General features: G+C 57.8%; 1 protein-coding gene across 1 annotated transcript; it reads left to right on the top strand.

Moving 5' to 3' along the window:
* Window positions 1-2528: 2528 nt before the first annotated feature.
* ACVRL1 (activin A receptor like type 1) lies at window positions 2529-17894 on the top strand. Its single transcript, XM_063425160.1, has 10 exons — window positions 2529-2819; window positions 5720-5790; window positions 7819-8043; window positions 9871-10070; window positions 10677-10776; window positions 11826-11972; window positions 13329-13604; window positions 15051-15248; window positions 16597-16727; window positions 16818-17894. Exons 2-10 carry the CDS (start codon window positions 5724-5726, stop codon window positions 16950-16952), a joined length of 1479 nt encoding a protein of 492 aa, XP_063281230.1. The 5' UTR covers window positions 2529-2819; window positions 5720-5723; the 3' UTR covers window positions 16953-17894.
* The last annotated feature ends 1665 nt before the right edge of the window (window positions 17895-19559 follow it).

Below are 19559 nucleotides of genomic sequence, written 5' to 3'. Positions count from 1 at the left end.
TCACGGCGATAAGGAGTCTGCAGCCCTCCGCTTCCTCCGGGCAGCCCGTATCTGATGGGAACCGCTTCCCCCGCGCCGCTGCGGCAGAGCTGCGGCTCCCGCACGGGCAAAGTCACATGTGAAGGTCCTTCAATGTTTTATCCTGGTTTTGTGCTGTTGTTTGTTTCAACTTCCCGAGATCTCGGCTGATAGCGGGGCGAGGCGGCCGGCGGGACTCAAAGCTCCCCGGCCGCGGTGCCCCGGAGGCTCCGGGTGGGTTCACGATGCGCTTGGGGCTGGTGATGCAACGGGGGCAGCGGGGAGGGAAATCAGGCCCTGCCACCTCGTTAGGAAAGAGGTTTTGATGAAGGAGCAGGTCACCGTGCCAGGGAAACAGCTGGCACAAAGGCAGGGATGGGGTTTGGGGTTTGGTAAATCAGGCCCTGCCACCTCATTAGGAAAGAGGCTGCGATGAGAGAGAGCCGTTCTCGTGGTAGTGGGTGATGAGCCAGAGCTGCGTGCTGGAGTTCCTGGATGTCATGTCAGAGGCGATGAAGCCTGGGCAGGGAGAATCACCCGGGGTCACGGACCCGCCACGTGGGTCACCGTGCCAGGGAAAGAGCCGGGAGAAGGGCAGGGATGGAGCTGGGGCTGGGGAAATCAGGCCCTGGCACCTCGTTAGGAAAGAGGCTGCGATGCAGGAGCCACGGGTCACTGTGCCAGGGAAACAGCTGGCAGAAAAGTAGGGATGGGGCTCGGGGCTTGGGAAATGAGCCCGTGCCACCTCGTTAGGAAAGAGGTTTTGATGTAGGACCAGGTCACTGTGCCAGGGAAACAGCTGGCAGAAAAGCAGGGATGGGGCTCAGGGCTTGGGGTTTGGTAAATCAGGCCTTGCCACCTCGTTAGGAAAGAGGTTTTGATGAAGGAGCCATGGGTCACCATGCCAGGGAAACAGCTGGGAGAAACACAGGGATGGGGCTTGGGGCTTGGGGCTTGGGAAATCAGGCTCTGCCACCTTGTTAGGAAAGAGGCTGCAATGCAGGAGCCACAGGTCACTGTGCCAGGGAAAGAGCTGGGAGAAACACAGGGATGGGGCTTGGGATGGCTCTGGAGGGAGGAGTGGGGGGCAGGAGTTTGGAGAAGCCGCTGGGATTGGGGTGGCCCAAAGAACAGCCCTGAAAGCGGCAGAAGGGGAAGCGGCGCTTCCGCTGCCCACGGTGCCGCGAGCTCTGGGGGAGCGGGAAGTGCCCAGCCCCGGCCGTGGGAACGGCCCTGCCGGCGGTGTCCCAGCGCCTGCCACCACGGCGGGCTGTGGGGACAGCGGGGACGTGCCCCGCAAGGCTCCCAGTGAGGCCCCTTGGCCACCGGGCCCTGCTCCGTGCCCACAGCTCCGGTGGAGCGGCCATCGCGCCCTGGTGCCGCGCTACAGCCCAGGGTGAAACCCTCTCCTGCCCTCCTGATGCCTTTTTGGGCCACCTAAGAAGAGAGGCCAGATAAAATTAAGGGAATATTACATTTACTGAAGGGCCTTCAGGTACATTTAGGTACAAACACATTTTGGGTCTTGAGTTTTCATACTTTTATAGGTTTGATCCATTTTTGGGTGTAGCCCCTGGGGGGACTTCATCTGCCTGAAATGTACCTGAAGCCCCTTCAATAAATATTTATTGAATATTTTGTTCTCTTAATTTTGTCTGGCCTCTGATTTTAGGTATCCCACAAAGGCATCACTTCAGCACCGTCCCCTGGAATTGCTGGGTCCGGCCTGGAATAACCAGGGAGCCCCTTGGCTCTGGCAGGAGGGGTGGCCAAGCAGGTCAAGGTCATCCCCACAGCAAACCAGGGTGAAACCCCCTCCTGCCCTTTTTGGTCCACCTAAAAACAGAGGCCAGACAAAATTGAGGGAATATTACATTTACTGAAGGGCCTTCAGGTACATTTAGGTACAAAAACATTTTGGGTCTTGAGTTTTCAGAAGTTTGGTCCATTTCTGGGTGTAGTCCCTGGGGGGACTTCATCTGCCTGAAATGTACCTGAAGCCCCTTTAATAAATATTTATTGAATATTTTGTTCTCTTAATTTTGTCTGGCCTCTGTTTTTAGGTAGCCCACAAAGGCATCACTTCAGCACCGCGCCCTGGAATTGCTGGGTCCGGCCTGGAATAACCAGGGAGCCCCTTGGCTCTGCCATGAGGGCTGGAGCAGGTCAAGGTCATCCCCACAGCATCTCTCCAGAACATTCCCATCCCTGTCAGGGAGCTGTGCTCCTGCTAAAGACCTCGGGATGCTCAGGGTGAAGTTGTGACGGCCACATCCACACCATGGGATAGAGTTTGCAGTGAAAATTGGGAAAAAGAGTGGGAAAACCCTCGGGGAAGGACGAGGAGGGAGTAACAGGCAAGGGAAAGCAACCAGGATGGAGCTGGGGCCCGGTGAGCGGGAGGAAGGGAGGCTGGTCGTGGCTGTGTGCTCAGCAATAGGAAATGCTTTATTAGCTGGGAGTGGTGGAGAGAAGCCAGGCAGGAAGAGGCAGTAATAAGAAACATTTTTTTGACTTCTCCCACATCCAGACCACAGAGCAGCTGCCAAAGGGCTGCGTCGGACAACGCCGACCCCGCGGCCGGGCCAGGAAGGGTGACAGTCCCCCAGCGTGGGAGCCCCCACGGTGACAGGATGGGTGGCAGGAGGGCAGCAGATCCATGAAGATCCTCGGATTTTGGGGCTCAGGGCACGGAGCAGAGCTGCCCCGGCTGAGCCAGAGCCCAGAGCGGGATCGGGGCCGGGAGAGCCTCGCCAGGGCCGGGCTGTGCCGTGGGCTCCCGCAGGACGTGGATGCTGGAGGTGAGTGGGGAAGAGCCACGAGCTCGTGGGGTCCGGGGGCTGCACTGAGCTCGGGGTTCCTCCTGATTTACCCCCAAAAATCAGGGTTTGGCCCCGTTTCCTTTGTGTTCCGTGGGACGCCGGTGTTGATATCGGGGTTGGAATTGGGGCCAGGGGCACAAATTTGGGTTCACAGCAGTGTGGTGGTAGCAGGATCTGTCCCCAGGCCCTTGCTAAAGAGCTGAAATAAGCAATAAATAATAAGAAATAATAGACAACTTCAACAGAAAGGCTGGAATCGACATGGGAAATGGGGAATTTGGGTGTGTTTTGAAAAGACGTGGGGAAAAATGAGGGAAAGTTGAGAGCTCTGCTAGCGAGGGCTGCAGTGGGCTCCAAGAGCACAGAATTTGCCACCTCAGTGCTCCCCTTCTGTACAGCCAAATTCCAGGTCTCTCAGAGGAGGGTGGGCAAGGAAGACCCAAATGGTCACTAAAGAGGCTCCATCTCCAAAACCAAGCTGGGGAGAGCCCCAGCACGGAGCTGTGTCACAGCGCTGGCACTGGAGCCCTCTCCAGGGCCGGGGCAGCCACACTCCCCTTGTCCCTGCTCTGCACGAGGAGCCACAGGCGGTGCCATCCCCACACCGAGGAGAACCCGGGCGGGTTTTGGTGCTCCCTTTGTGTGGTGCTTGTTCAGGGAATGGAGATGTGGAAACGCCCCTCAGTGAGAGGGGCTGGGCTGGCAGAGCCCGCTGCAGGGGTGGATGTGGGACCCACCTGCAGCTGCAGACAGGGAGGGGAAATCCTCCACCTGTGCCCAAAACCAGGCTGGAGCCTTGGGATGCGTGGGAAATCTCCTGCCAGCTCTGCCCTGGTGCCCACCCAGCTCCTCACCCCTGGCTGGCATCAGTGCTGGCACGAGGGGCTCGGCTGTTGGCTGTGAAAAGGCAGCACAGGGAACTGAGCCGTGAGCCACAGCCCGTGGCTAAACCCCCTGAAAGCAGCACAAACCACAGGGGAGGGCAGGAGATTTGGGATTGAGCTCAGCCAAGCTGCCCTGGTGAGAGCAGAGATCCCTGAACCATCCCGAGGGCCGTGTCCTGCCACCCTTCCCCGAGCTCCTGTTGTGTCCTGCTCCATTTTCCAATTTCCATGGGGAAATTCCCCTTCCCCGGGGTTTGTTCTCACTCCAGCCCCTCGAGCTGCAGCACGGCTGCCTCTTGCTCCCAGCCACTCCTGCCAGCCCCGTGTCCCACCCCAGAGGTTTCCCTTGGGGATTTTTTCCTTCTCCTGATGCTACAAATCCCAAAAACCACAATATAACACCCAGCCAGGCAGGGTAAGGTGCTGTGGGTGTCAGGAGGGCACGTGAGCTGCAGCTCTTGATGAAAAAGGAGGAAGGAAAGGACAGGGATGGGAATGCCAGGACTGGTTTGTGCCATTACTGGAGAACCCGGGATGTTTTTCCTGTGGGATGCCAGGCTCTGGATTAAGGTTTTCTCTCTTTAACAATGACAATCCACGGGATGTTTCATCCACAGCAGAGTTTTGGGTGACGCCCTGCCTGCTTTGTAATTCATGGCAAATATCCTGCAGCTGTCTCATGGTGCAGGATTTTGTGGAAGTGGCTGCACGGAGGGAATTCACCACCTGGGAGATTCAGCTTCCCTTTTCAATTGTGCATCCTGGAGCTCTCAGGATTGGGAGAATTGCGGTGCTTGGCAGCATCCCGGCCTCAGGAATCGGCAGCCCAGCTCCAGAGGGGTTGAGTTTTAAAATAAAGGGGATCCCAGCCCCGCTCTGGGGGAGTTGGGATTTTAGAACAAAGCTGATCCTGCCCCAAATGAGGTTCAGATGGATCAGCCTGGCATCCCTCCTCACACCCAGGACCACCCCCAGCTCCTGCCCTCCAGCCCCAGGATCTGGGCACTGTTTCCCCCCCTCGAGCAACAACCGAGTGAGTTATTTTGGGGAGGAAAAGCCCGATTTGCAGCCCGGCTGAAGCCTGCCGGGGTCAGCCACGTCCGCGTGCGCTCCCGAGGGCCGGGCTTGCGTGACTCCGCTTCCCCATCAAGGCCAGAATCTAAACAATCTTGATTCCTGTCCCAGCAGCCCTGGGCTGGGCTCTTCAATTGCAGGAAACGGAGCCTTTGGCATGTTTATGTCGGGAACACGAAGAATGAGCCGAGGAGGGGCCGGGGCCTGCGTGGAGCGAGGCGGGGGGCAGCGGGGGGATCGCCGTGTTTGCCTTGGCAGAAACGCCTCTTTTAAAGGAGAAAAAAAAAAAAGGAAGATTAAAAATAGCCAAACTTCCCTCAAAGGCTCAGCAAGGAATTTTTGGCTGTCCCAGCACCTCTGTTTGTGTCATTGATAAGCTCCACACAAAAGCACCCCCAGGACTGAGCCCCGGCGGCGCTCGGTGGCTGCGGTGCTGTTGTGGCTGAGTGTGGTGTGGGGGCTTTGAGCTCCGTGCCATGGGCAGGGTTTTGCCAAAACTGGAATCTCCTGCCTGCTGTGGCATCCTCAGGGCTGCCAAGCCCGTGGGGGCCGTGGTTTTAGGGGGCAGGACCAGTGGGGGCCGTGGTTTTAGGGGGCAGGAGCCGTGGGGACAGCGGGAAATGCCGGTGTGCGCATCACCAGGGGAAAGGAAGGAGGTTGGGGCTCCGTTCTCTGGTTCCAGCACATTCCCCAGCGCTGTGGGGCCACCAGTGGCACCCCCATGCCATGGCAGGGAGGTCCCCCAAGCTCCGGGATCTGTTCTCAGGAAGGGCCGTGCCCAGGATGTCCGGAGCCAAACTCCCTTGGGAGCAGCACATCCTACCTCGCTCTGCGCCTGTCCCCTGCAGGGTCCCCTCTCCCTTCCCAAACCCCGGGGTCTGAGGAGCCCCCGGGGCTGCTCTCACCCCCTGCTCTCCCCAGGACGATGCCGGGTGCAGCCGGTGGCCGCGCGGTGCTGGCGCTGATGACGCTGTCCCTCAGCTTCGCAGCCGGTGAGTGCCGATGCCACGGGGTGACAGCAGGTTAAAACAAACCCTCGGCTTTTCGGGAGCATCTCTGCCCAAAATAAAACCCAGGGAGGAAGCTGGGCTCCTCGGGGGCTGTGCTGTGCCCCTGTGGTGTGGTGACCCATCCCTCAGAGAGGATCTCAGCTTAATTAATTGTGGTTGATCACGCGCTTTGCTGTCACTGGGGGGGAGATGGGGAAAGGCTGGTGCCACCTACTGAAAAATGTGGGTTTCCCCAGGGATGATGATGATGGTGATGATGATGATGGTGGTGGTGGTGGGAGGCAGGAGGAGCTGCTCAGCATCCCAGGGGAGCAGCAGGTGGCCTGGGCACAGATCCAGGCTGGGTGATTTTGCAGGGAGGTCCAGGATAACGCGGCTGTGCCAGGGAGGAGCAGCAGAGCTGCTGGGGGATGAGTCTCCACCAAATCCCTGTGCTGCCCACGGGGCCACCAACCCCAAACCAGTTCTGCCACCTCCCCACGGCACTGGCACCACGCAGCCTTTGGGGCAGGGGGACAGGGAGTGCAGGACGGCCACCACAGCCACCCCCTTGCTGTCCCCTTGCTGTCCCCTCACTGTCCCCTCACCACCGGATGTCTGGCTGCCCTCACGCTGAACTCCCTGATTCCAGGAGGGATATTTTCTCCGCAAAAGGGCAGAGCTAAATTAGGAATTTGGGAGCGTGGCCGCCATCTGAGCCACTCTGGCACCGTGGCACAGCAAAGCTCCTTCAGGGAAGGCAGGAAAAACTCCAGGAAAGACCCCAGGTCTGGCACCCGGCTCCCAAAACACCCTCTGGGAAGGCACTGGCTGAGTTTGGGGCTTTTGATCCCACCCCAGCTCCTGGCGTCAGGCTCCCATAGGTCCCGTGTCCCCTGGGATTCCGTGATCAGGGTGTGTTGTAAACCAGTGCATCCCAGTAAATCCCAGCTGCTGGGGCTGGATGCACAATCCATCCCATAGAGCCCCTTGGGGACAGGTGACACCTGACAGGTTCAGGGCTGGGACTTGGAGCCCAGCTGGGAGCAAGCGATTTCTGGGAGCTGCCAGGATGGACTCCTTGTACTGAGCACTCACTGCAGCCTTCCCCTCCTTCTATGATGATCCCAGGCTGCCCATTCCCAAAATTTGGCTCAGGAGCATTTAGGACAATGTCCCTGTCCCCAAATGGAGCCTTTAGGACAATGTCCCTGTCCCCATATCCACCAAAGCTCCCAAGTCCCAGGCTGCCCATTCCCAAAACTCTGTCTGGGAGCGTTTAGGACAATGTCCCTGTCCCCAAATGGAGTCTTTAGGACAATGTCCCTGTCCCCAAATCCACCAAAGCTCCCAAGTCCCAGGCTGCCCATTCCCAAAACTCTGTCTGGGAGCGTTTAGGACAATGTCCCTGTCCCCAAATGGAGCCTTTAGGACAATGTCCCTGTCCCCAAATCCACCGAAGCTCCCGGGTCCCAGGCTGCCCATTCCCAGAACTTGGTTCAGGAGCCTTTAGGACAATGTCCCTGTCCCCAAATCTACCAAAGGTCCCGGGTCCCAGGCTGCCCATTCCCAAAACTCAGCTCAGGAGCCTTTAGGACAATGTCCCTGTCCCCAAATGGAGCCTTTAGGACAATGTCCCTGTCCCCAAATCCACCAAAGCTCCTGGGTCCCAGGCTGCCCATTCCCAGAATTCATCTCAGGAGCCTTTAGGACAATGTCCCTGTCCCCAAATGGAGCCTTTAGGACAATGTCCCTGTCCCCAAATCCACCAAAGCTCCCAAGTCCCAGGCTGCCCATTCCCAAAACTCTGTCTGGGAGCGTTTAGGACAATGTCCCTGTCCCCAAATCCACCAAAGCTCCCAAGTCCCAGGCTGCCCATTCCCAAAACTCTGTCTGGGAGCGTTTAGGACAATGTCCCTGTCCCCAAATGGAGCCTTTAGGACAATGTCCCTGTCTCCAAATCCACCGAAGCTCCCGGGTGGGCACTGGGGTGACCCCCTGGCACAACACGCCCCCTCCTCATGCCCACAGAGGAGCTGCTGTGCGCCTGCGACGTGCCCCACTGCAGCCAGCCCAACTGCACGGGCAAGGTGTGCTTCGTGAGCAAGAGGAGGGAGGAGGGAGCCATCACCCAGCACCGCGGCTGCTTCTCCCAGAACGTCCTGGAGCACTGCCACACGCCCGTGACCGAGCAGTACGGCATGAGGTGCTGCACCTCCCGCATGTGCAACGCCGAGCTGGAGATCTTCCTGCAAGGTGCGGGGTGAGGGGGGCAGGGGGGAGCTGTTGGAGTCCAGAACATCCCTCTGGCCACCCTGGAGGGTTTGGAGACCGGACAGGGGGTCTGGGGTCTGTCCAGGGGGGTCAGTTAGACCCACACAGATCCCAGGAGGACACTGCCTCTGATCCCTGGCCATGGCAGTGAACACTCACATGCAGGAAGAATCACAAACCCTAAGAATTTGAAATAAGTAGTGGATGGTTTATTATAGAATATAAATATAGAAATTAGGATTTTTAGTAGATGGGGCTGAAGAGACAAGATGAGGAATTGGGGAGTGGCCCCTGTGCTCCTTGTTCTTGTTCTCGTCCCCCATCTTGTGCTGAGTTGGGTTTTAGAGATTGGTTTAGAGTAGAACTGACATGTTAGTAAAGGTAGTAGGTATTGGTAAAATTTTGTAAATAAAAAATACTTCTCGGACAGTGGTTGGGTCAAGGGAACTGTACATAAGGTGCGGGGCTCTCTGATCCGCCCAGTCCCCCGCGTGTCCTGCTCTGCGGAGACACCTTGCAGAGCTGAGAAAGAACTGAGATAAGGTTCCCTGCCAGGGAAGTGCCTGGCAGAGTTGAAAAAGGACTGAGATAATGAAGAATAAACAACCTTGGAAATGTGCACTGGGACTCAGCTTGTCGTCTCTACCTCTGGTGTGAAACACTCAGGGCAAAGAGAAGACTGAAAACCTGATTAGCTCTGGGAACAGCAACCCAGAGGAAACTCCCAGGGAACAGCAACCTTGGGGGAACCCTGAGCACCTCGGGGAACACCAACCCCACGGAGAATCTCAGGAAAACAACAACCCTGAGAGGGAGCTGCCCACGGGGCTGGAGGTGTGGGTGGGTCTCAGGATCGTCCCTGTCCTCACTCAGCTCCTACAGAGCCATCAAGGTATGGAGATTTCTCTTGATAACTCCGAGGGTCCAGCCAGCGGAGTAATGGCTTAAGAAAATAGCGAGACGGCTTCCCAGGATATGCTTTGTAAAATAAAGGTTTTAATGACAGCAAAATAATAAACATTACAAAATGAAAAGAGATAAGCCAAGCACAGTTACACCGGCTAAGGCACTCCCAAAAAGCCTCGTGCACCCCCTGTGCAGGCCCTTTAGTACTCGATGGTCCGGGTGGGATTATTTGGCTCTTTGCCCAATGAGATGGACACTGGGCTTTGAGGTGCATTTCCAAAGCCCTATCACTGTGTCTGTGCTGGGACTGAGCCAATTGCAGCGAGCAGGCTGTAGAAAATTCTAGTTTAACTTCCTTATATGGAAACACCTGCTCGGGTACAGAAATGCACGACTACATCAAGGTGTCCTCAGGTGTCCCTTCTTCGGCTGTGCCTGCAGAGGTGCCGTCCGTGGGGTTGATCCCAGTGCAGGGAGAGTCTCCCCCAGGTCCAAGGCCAAGCCCTGGATCTCCACCCTCCTCATCCTTCCATCCTTCGTTCCCCCACTGTGGGCCTGATATTTCTGGGTCTGAGAGATTTTAGCCCGCTAGCAGCTGCTAACATTTTTCCCCCAGGGAAAATTTCTCAAGAAAGCTTCTTCTCAAAGCTGTCTTGGCAAACAACAATCCTTTCTCAAAACAGTTTTTCTCTACATGGTATTTTGCCTTTCTAGTTCTCAAAAAAAACCCATTTTAGCTGTTTCTCTAGTTGAACGAATGGGATTAGAGAGGTGTTGTTCCTATTCACCGATCACATTAAGTCTGTATCAGAACAACTTATAAAAAGTAATAAGAATTAGACAATGAAGCTTTGCCTTCTGAAATATTCGGAGTCTCTCATTTTATTTTCACACCCCACACAGGAGAAGATGCCCTGGTGGAGACGTCTTCCCTCCCCAACCTCCTCCTGATGATCTTCATCCCACTGCTCTCCCTCCTCGTCCTCGTGGCGCTCACGGCCCTCTTCTGCTGGAAGGTGGCCCAGCACCGCCACAAGCACAGCGACTTTGGGGACACGGACCTCATGCTGAAGGCATCCATGATGGGGGACAGCACCTTAGAGGTGGGTGAGCTCTGTGAGGGACCCTGAATGTCCCCGGGGTGGGTGTGGGTGGGGATTCTCGCCGTGTGTCTTGGTTTCAAAGACAGATATCTGCTAGGAAGGGGGCAGGACCTCCCTAGAGATGGAGAATTCAAATCCCCTCCCTCCAAATTATTCCAATTAAAAAAAATTAAAGGAGCCTTCAGGCAGAGGTATGGGGGTAGGAATAACAGTTCTTTACTAGTATATATGACAAAATGACAAATAAACAACAACTACAGCATCAATAATAAACAGAACCAAGAACCTTGAGGGCTTTCTTTTACAAAAGCCCAGAGCAGTTTGATCTCGGTGCCCCTGCAGGACTCTGAGAGGTCGAACTGGAAGGAAGGAAAAGTCCCGGGCTGGTGGATGAGATGAGGAGCTCGGGTCATCTCTCCCCTCTGAGGGACACTCCCAGGGACTCATAAACAATAGGTGTAGCCTTGTGCTGCCATATCCCTCAAATACTCCTTTTTGTTCTAAGTAGTCATCAAGGCCTCTTGGAAACTTATGGGAAAAAATTCTGTGAGAAGAAAAAAACCCAAATCTAACCCCCAACCCCGTGCTGACCCCGTGTTCACACAGGACCTGCTGAACGATGACTGCACCACGGGCAGCGGCTCGGGGCTGCCTTTCCTCGTGCAGAGAACGGTGGCTCGGCAGATCACCCTCATGGAGTGCGTGGGTAAGGAGAGCTCCTGAGGCATGGGAGGCCACCCCAGTCACTCTCAGGGTTGTTGATTCCCTGAGATTCTCCTTGGGGTTGCTGTTCCCCATGGTACTAAGGGTTCCCCCAAGGTTGCTGTTCCCTGGGAGTTTCCTCTGGGTTGCTGTTCCCAGAGGTAATCAGGTTTTCAGTCTTCTCTTTGCCCTGAGTGTTTCACACCAGAGGTAGAGACGAGCTGAGTCCAGCAGTTCGTGTTATCAAGGCTGTTTATTCTTCATTATCTCAGTTCTTGTCCAGCTCTGCAGGGCGTCCCCAGCAGAGCAGGACTGGGTGGGTCAGAGAGCCCCACACCTTATGTACCCCTGACCCAACCACCATCCAAAATGAACTTTTTATTTACAAAATTGTACCAATGCCTACTACCTATGCTAACAGGTCATTTCTACTCTAAACCAATCTCTAAAATCCAACTCAGCAGAAAATGGGGGACGAGAGCAAGAACAAGGAGCACAGGGGCCACTCCCCAATTCCTCCATCTTGTCTCTTCAACCCCATATACTAAGAATTCTAATTTCTATATTTATATTTATAATAAACCATCCACTACTTATTCTAAATTCTTAGGATTTGTGATTCTTCCTGCATGTGAGTGTTCACTGCCATGGCAGGGATCAGAGGCAGTGCCCTCCTGGGCTCTGTGTGGGTCTGACTGACCCCCCTGGACAGACCCCAGACCCCCCTGGACAGACCCCAGACCCCCCTGGACAGACCCCAGACCCTCCTGTACAGTCTTCAAATCCTCCAGGGCGGCCAGAGGAATATCCTGGACTCCAACAAGTCACCCCCAGCTGGTGTTTGAGGGATGCCACCACAGCCTCAAACCCAGGAGTGGGGGTTGGACCCCACCAAAACCCAGCAGAGACCCCCTTGTTCCCCTGTCCTGGGACAGCTGGGTGGGGTGGTGGGTGTTGGCCAAGGTCAGCCTGTGCTGCCCCATCCTCTCCCACACGGGGTCCAGGTGTGTCCCCCTGGGAGCGCTGTGTGACACAGCGTCACACCTGTGGCAGGTAAAGGGCGCTACGGCGAGGTGTGGCGGGGCGTGTGGCATGGCGAGAGCGTGGCCGTGAAGATCTTCTCCTCCCGGGATGAGCAGTCGTGGTTCCGTGAGACAGAGATCTACAACACCGTCCTGCTCCGCCACGACAACATCCTGGGTGAGCGGGGGGCTGGGAGGGCTGGAGAAATGGGGGCAAAAATGGACCAAACTTATAAAAATATGAAAACTGTGATCCGTTTTTTACCGAAATGTACCTGAAGGACCTTCAGTAAATGTAATATTCCCTTAATTTTGTCTGGCCTCTGCTTTTAGGTGGACCAAAAAGGGCAGGAGAGGTTTTCACCCTGGTTTGCTGTGGGGATGACCTTGACCTGCTTGGCCACCCCTCCTGCCAGAGCCAAGGGGCTCCCTGGTTATTCCAGGCCGGACCCAGCAATTCCAGGGCGCGGTGCTGAAGTGATGCCTTTGTGGGATACCTAAAAACAGAGGCCAGACAAAATTAAGAGAACAAAATATTCAATAAATATTTATTGAAGGGGCTTCAGGTACATTTCAGGCAGACAAAACCTCCCCAGAGGCTACACCCAAAAATGGATCAAACTTCTGAAAGTATGAAAACTCAAGACCCAAAATGTTTTTGTACCAAAATGTACCTGAAGGCCCTTCAGTAAATGTAATATTCCCTTAATTTTGTCTGGCCTCTGTTCTTAGGTGGCCCAAAAAGGCATCAGGAGGGCAGGAGAGGGTTTCACCCTGGGCTGTAGCGCGGCACCAGGGCGCGATGGCCGCTCCACCGGAGCTGTGGGCACGGAGCAGGGCCCGGTGGCCAAGGGGCCTCACTGGGAGCCTTGCGGGGCACGTCCCCGCTGTCCCCACAGCCCGCCGTGGTGGCAGGCGCTGGGACACCGCCGGCAGGGCCGTTCCCACGGCCGGGGCTGGGCACTTCCCGCTCCCCCAGAGCTCGCGGCACCGTGGGCAGCGGAAGCGCCGCTTCCCCTTCTGCCGCTTTCAGGGCTGTTCTTTGGGCCACCCCAATCCCAGCGGCTTCTCCAAACTCCTGCCCCCCACTCCTCCCTCCAGAGCCATCCCAAGCCCCATCCCTGTGTTTCTCCCAGCTCTTTCCCTGGCACAGTGACCCGTGGCTCCTGCATTGAAATCTCTTTCCTAACGAGGTGGCAGGGCCTGATTTCCCAAATCCCAAACCCCATCCCTGCCTTTGTGCCAGCTGTTTCCCTGGCATGCTGACCTGCTCCTTCATCAAAACCTCTTTCCTAACGAGGTGGCAAGGCCTGATTTCCCAAGCCCCAAGCCCCAAGCCCCATCCCTGCCTCTCTGCCAGTTTTTTCCCTGGCACAGTGACCTGTGGCTCCTGCATCGCAGCCTCTTTCCTAACGAGGTGCCAGGGCCTGATTTCCCAAGCCCCAAGCCCCATCCCTGCCCTTCTCCCGGCTCTTTCCCTGGCACGGTGACCCACGTGGCGGGTCTGTGACCCCGGGTGATTCTCCCTGCCCAGGCTTCATCGCCTCTGACATGACATCCAGGAACTCCAGCACACAACTCTGGCTCATCACCCACTACCACGAGAACGGCTCTCTCTACGACTTCCTGCAGAGGACAGCCCTGGACGTGGAGACCTGCCTGGGCCTGGCCTCCTCCATCATCTGTGGCCTCGTCCACCTCCACGTGGAGATTTTCGGCACGCAAGGCAAACCTGCCATCGCCCACCGCGACCTGAAGAGCAGGAACATCCTGGTGAAGAGCAACCGGCAGTGCTGCATCGCGGACCTGGGTGAGACGGAGGGGTGGGATGGGGTACCCCAGGAAAGGGGCACTGAGGGGGTGAAACCCCAGGAAAGGGGCACTGAGGGGTGTGAAACCCCAGGGTTGTGATACCCAGGGATGTGAAACCCCAGGGCTGTGGTACCCAGGGATGTGATAACCCAGGGGTGTGGTACCCCAGTGATGAGGTACCCCAGGAAAGGGGCACTGAGGGGGTGAAACCCCAGGGTTGTGGTACCCAGGGGTGTGAAACCCCAGGAATATGGCACTGAGGGGTGTCAAACCCCAGGGTTGTGATACCAGGGTTGTAGTACCCAGGGGTGTGGTACCTCAGTGATGTGGTACCCCAGGGATGTGGCACTTAGGGGGTGAAACCCCAGGGTTGTGATACCCAGGGTTGCAGCACCCAGGGGTGTGGTGCCCCAGTGATGTGGTACCCCAGGGATGTGGTGCCCCAGGAATGTGGCACCTAGGGGCATGAAACCCCAGGGTTGTGATACCCAGGAGTGTGAAACCCCAGGGTTGTGACACTCAGGGTTGCAGCACCCAGGAGCGTGGTGCCCCAGTGTGAGGTACCCCAGGAATGTGGTACCCCAGGGATGTGGCACTTAGGGGGTGAAACCCCAGGGTTGTGATACCCAGGGTTGCAGCACCCAGGGGTGTGGTGCCCCAGTGATGTGGTACCCCAGGGATGTGGTACCCCAGGGATGTGGCACTCAGGGGGTGAAACCCCAGGGTTGTTGTACCCAGGGGTGTGAAACCCCAGGGTTATGATACCCAGGGTTGCAGCACCCAGGGATGTGATACCCCAGTGATGAGGTACCCCAGGAAAGGGGCACTTAGGGGCATGAAACCCCATGTTTGTGACACCCAGGGTTGCAGCACCCAGAGGTGTGGTGCCCCAGTGATGTGGTACCCCAGGGATGTGGTGCCCCAGGAATGTGGCACTTAGGGGCATGAAACCTCATGTTTGTGACACCCAGGAGTGTGAAACCCCAGGGTTGTGACACTCAGGGTTGCAGCACCCAGGAGCGTGGTGCCCCAGTGATGAGATACCCCAGGAATATGGCACTTAGGGGCATGAAACCCCAGGGCTGTGGTACCCAGGGATGTGAAACCCCAGGGTTGTGATAACCCAGGGTTGTAGCACCCAGGGATGTGGTACCCCAGTGATGAGGTACCCCAGGGATGTGGCACCCCAGGAATGTGGTGCTCCAAGGTTGTGGAACCCCACAGATGTGATGCTCCAGGAATGTGATGTCCTGAGGATGTAAAATTCCAGGGATGTGATGCCCCTGGGGCGATGGTGCCACATGGATGTGGTGTCCTGGGGTCTTGGCACCTCTGGGATATTGAGCCCCATGAATGCAGCACCAGGGACGGCATCCCAGCATTTTATAGTTCAATTGATGACCTTCAAAGCCATCCCAAACGACTCTGCGACCTGTCCCCGCAGGGCTGGCTGTCATACACTCCCAGGGCAGCGACTACCTGGACATCGGCAACAACCCCCGGGTGGGCACCAAGCGCTACATGGCCCCGGAGGTGCTGAGCGAGCAGATCCGCACCGACTGCTTCGAGTCCTACAAGAAGACCGACATCTGGGCGTACGGGCTGGTGCTCTGGGAGATCACCCGGAGGACGGTGGTGAACGGTGAGCAGCTCCCGGTGCCGGCTCCGCTCGCTCCCGGCTCCCCGCGAGGCTCCGCGCCCGTTCCCTCCTTCCCTCCTTTTCTTGTTGCTTTTCTTTTTTTTTTTTTTTTTCCCTCTTTCCTTCGCCCAGAAGATTAGCTGTAAATTATAAACACTGTAATCTAGTGTCAGCACCCGGCTCCCTGATTAAAGGGCCCATTAGGCTCAATCAGTGCTTTGTTTGTTCAGCGCTGATTAGAAAACAAGCGGCTTCAAGCGCTGCCTGGAAAGCGGCCACGGCCGGGACCTCCGGCCGCCGGGCTTGGCTCGGGAGCTCGGGGCTGGGGCAAGGGGTAGGGTCCCCTCGTGATGAACCCAGCCGGGGCTGCCTGGCCAGTGCTGCTCATCACGGCAAAGTCCATTAAAAGCATTAATTAAATGGTGGGCGCCGGCCGGTGGGGCGGGAGGTCCCCCCAGGCGCGGTCTGGCCGGGATAATCTCATTTATGGCCCCAGGGCTCCCTCAGATTACACATTTACTCTGAATTACCGCAGCCTTGCGCAGGAATGACCTTCAGCCCGCTGGGTTTAACCCTTCCAGGATCCCTCACTCTCCAGGACAGCTTCGGGGGATCGGGGATGGGGAACTCCAGGGGACCCTGAGGTTTTTGGGGTCACCCCTTGGGGTGCAGGGAGCTGGTGGGGGTTCCCAGAGACATTAAATCCCCCAGGAACACGGACATATTCAAGCATTAAGCAGAGATTAGCTGGGCCAGCTGGCAGGCTGGCCACCAGGTGCTGAGGGGAGGTGGCCACAGTCCCAAGGGCTGTGGAGCTGGTGCTGGAGCTGATATTGGTGGTGGGGCTGGTGCTGGGCTGGTGCCAGGGTGCTGGAGCCACCAGTGGTGCCACAACCAGCTGCCACCAGGTGAGGGACATCCCGGGTGAGGGACATCCCGGGTGAGGGACATCCCGGGTAAGGGACATCCTGGGTAAGGGACATCCCGGGTGAGGCACATCCCAGGTGAGGCACATCCCAGGTGAGGCACATCCCTGGTGAGCCACATCTCAGGAGAGGCTCATCCCGGGTGAGGGACATCCCGGGTGAGTGACATCCCAGGTGAGGGACATCCCGAGTGAGGGACATCCTGGGTGAGGGACATCGCTGGTGAGGGACATCCCGGGTAAGGGACATCCCAGGTGAGGCTCATCCCAGGTGAGGGACATCCCAGGTGAGCCACATCCCACCGGCGATTCCCCACAAGCCCCTCAGGGCAGGGAGCAGCTCGGTTGTGCCGGGACCCTCCAGGGTGTGCAGGCTGCGGGTGAACCCCCCTCTCTGCCCCGTCCTCACGCTCCCCCCTCCCGCAGGCATCGTGGAGGAGTACCGGCCGCCCTTCTTCGACGTCGTGCCCAGCGACCCCAGCTTCGAAGACATGAAGAAGGTGGTGTGTGTGGACCAGCAGACCCCCGTGATCCCCAACCGCCTCTTCACCGATTCGGTGAGTCCCAGGGGGACCGGCCCCCTCCCACCCCGAGCCTTTGCTGCCCGTTAAACCCTTCCCTTTATCCCTCTTTCTGTGCCTCCCCAGGTTCTGTCGGCGCTGGCCAAGATCATGAAGGAGTGCTGGTACCAGAGCCCCTCGGCCCGTCTCACCGCCCTGCGCATTAAAAAGACCTTGAAGAAGCTGAACAATTCCCTGGAGAAGCCAAAACTGGAGCAGTGAGCGCCGGGAACGGGACACCGGAGCCACTGTCGGGCTGCACCGGGTTCGGGATGGCTCCGGTCACAGAGGGGGTTTGGTCAGAGCTCCGGCCTCTCCCACCCCTCCTTCCAGCCGGTAGAATTTGCAAGCACGGAAAAAATAGGAAAAAAAAACAACACCAAAGGAGGAATCTTCCACCCGGCCATAAAAATATCCCCTGGATCCGTCACCCGACACCGGCGCGTCTCGCTGTCCCGGCGGGGATGGCAGCTGGTCACCTCGACCAACCCGAGGGGCACCGAGGGCAGAACCACCCTCTGCAGCACCCCCCGGCCCTCGGGGCACCCACCCAGCGCCCTCGGGGCACCCACCCAGCGCCCTCGGGGCACCCACCCAGCGCCCTCGGGGCACCCACCCAGCGCCGGCCGCGGAGCTGCCCGGACCTGCCCGCCCGGCTCTGGCGGCGGCACCGCCGGGGGCTCGGCGGCGCCAGGAATTCCCCGGCAGAGCTGCGGTGCCCGGCGCGCCTCTGGCTGAAGGAGGGATGGATTTCACTGGGAAAGGATGGTCCGAGGGCAGCATCCCCCTGGCCAGGCCATGTCTGCACCCTGGATTGAGGGGACCCCAAAAATGAGGAGCTGCTGGCGCCCAGCGTGGCCTGAGCTTTCCATGTGCCACAGGCAGCTGCCAGGATGGGGGTCCCATGGTGATCCTTCCTTGCCAAGCATCCCCCGTGCCAAAGAAGTTCTCCTTTGGGTCTTTGCCAATATTTTGGTGTTTCCCGAGGTGTTTTGGCTCAGCCGGCTTCATCCCGCGTCGCTCCCTGCCATCCCCAAATCCACCCCATTCTTGGAGATGTTTGGACATGACCAGGATGGGACGTTCAGCAGAACCAGCTTTGCCACATAACTATTTAATTATTAAGATTTAATATATTTAATAAAGTGTAAAGCTATTTTATCACCAGGAGCTGCCGAACCCTCCCGTGCTGGGCAGGATGGGCCTGGGCACTCAGCATGGCACAATTTATGGCTTCACCTCCACGTCTCCACCGTTGGATCCCGTAACAAACCTGGCTCCAGCCTCTCCCTGTGCCCGTGAGGGGCCGTGGCTGCTCCAGGGGGCCACCAGCCCCCCTGCTCTGAGGGGTTTACACGGCCAAAAGCCCCCGGGATGGAAGCAGAGCTGGTGTGGGATGACGGGGCTGTTCAGCTCCAAAGTGTTGCCAGCACTTCACAGCTGCTGCCTCGGTCTGTGCCCAGTTAGAGACTGGAAGGAACTGGGCAGCAGAGGGCAGCTGCTGGTTGTGGGTGGGGCAGGAGGTTATGGAGGGTCTTGGGTGCCTTGGTCTGGGCTTGGAGTGCTCAGCCTGTGGCACCCCTGGGTAGGGGTGCCCTACCCAGAGTTTGGGGTGCTCAGCCTGGGATTTGGGGTGCCCTACTCAGAGTTTGGGATGCTCACCCTTTGGTTTGGGGTGCCCTACCCGGGGTTTGGGATGACCAGCCCTGGGGTTGGGTGCCCTACCCAGAGTTTGGGGTGCTCAGCCTGTGGTTTGGGGTGCCCTACCCAGAGTTTGGGGTGCCCTACTCAAAGTTTGGGGTGTTCAGCCTGCGGCTTGGGGTGCCCTACGTGGGGCTTGGAGTGCTCAGCCTGTGGTTTGGGGTGCCCTGCTCAGAGTTTGGGGTGCTCTGTCTGTGGTTTGGGGTGCCCTACCCAGGGTTTGGGGTGCTCAGCCTGGGATTTGGGGTGCCCTACCCAGGGTTTGGGGTGCTCAGCCTGCAGCTTGGGGTGCCCTACGTGGGGTTTGGGGTGCCCTACTCAGAGTTTGGGGTGCTCAGCCTGTGGTTTGGGGTGCTTACCCAGAGTTTGGGGTGCTCTACTCGGGGTTTGGGATGAACAGCCCTGGGGTTGGGTGCCCTACCCAGAGTTTGGGGTGCTCAGCCCTGGGCTTGGGGTGCCCTGCTCAGAGTTTGGGGTGCTCAGTCTGTGGTTTGAGGTGCCCTATTCAGAATTTGGGATGCTCAGCACTGGGTTTGGGGTGCCCTACGTGGGGGTTGGGGTACTCAGCCTGTGGTTTGGGGTGCTCAGCCTGTGGTTTGGGGTGCCCTGCTCAGAGTTTGGGGTGCTCACCCTTTGGTTTGGGGTGCTTACCCAGAGTTTGGGGTGCTCAGTCTGTGGTTTGGGGTGCCCTACTTGGGGTTTGGGATGCTCAGCCCTGGGCTTCGGTGCCCTACCCAGAATTTGGGGTGCCCAGCCCTGGGCTTGGGGTGCCTCACTCAGAGTTTGGGGTGTTCAGTCTGTGGTTTGGGGTGCCCTACCCAGGGTCTGGGGTGCTCAGCCCTGAGCTTGGGTGCCCTACCCAGCGTCTGGGGTGCTCAGCCTGGGGTTTGGGGTGCCCTACATGGGGTTTGGGGTGCTCAGCCTGTGGTTTGGGGTGCCCTATTCAGAATTTGGGGTGCTCAGCCTGTGGCTTGGGGTGCTTACCCAGAGTTTGGGGTGCTCTGTCTGTGGTTTGGGGTGCCCTACTCGGGGTTTGGGATGAACAGCCCTGGGGTTGGGTGCCCTACCCAGAGTTTGGGGTGCTCAGCCCTGGGCTTGGGGTGCCCTGCTCAGAGTTTGGGGTGCTCA

This window comes from Prinia subflava, unplaced genomic scaffold, assembly GCF_021018805.1.
Source record: "Prinia subflava isolate CZ2003 ecotype Zambia unplaced genomic scaffold, Cam_Psub_1.2 scaffold_53_NEW, whole genome shotgun sequence".
Lineage (NCBI taxonomy): Eukaryota > Metazoa > Chordata > Aves > Passeriformes > Cisticolidae > Prinia > Prinia subflava.
Note: the sequence above shows the minus strand (reverse complement) of the source record. Positions and strands in the feature narration are given on the sequence as shown.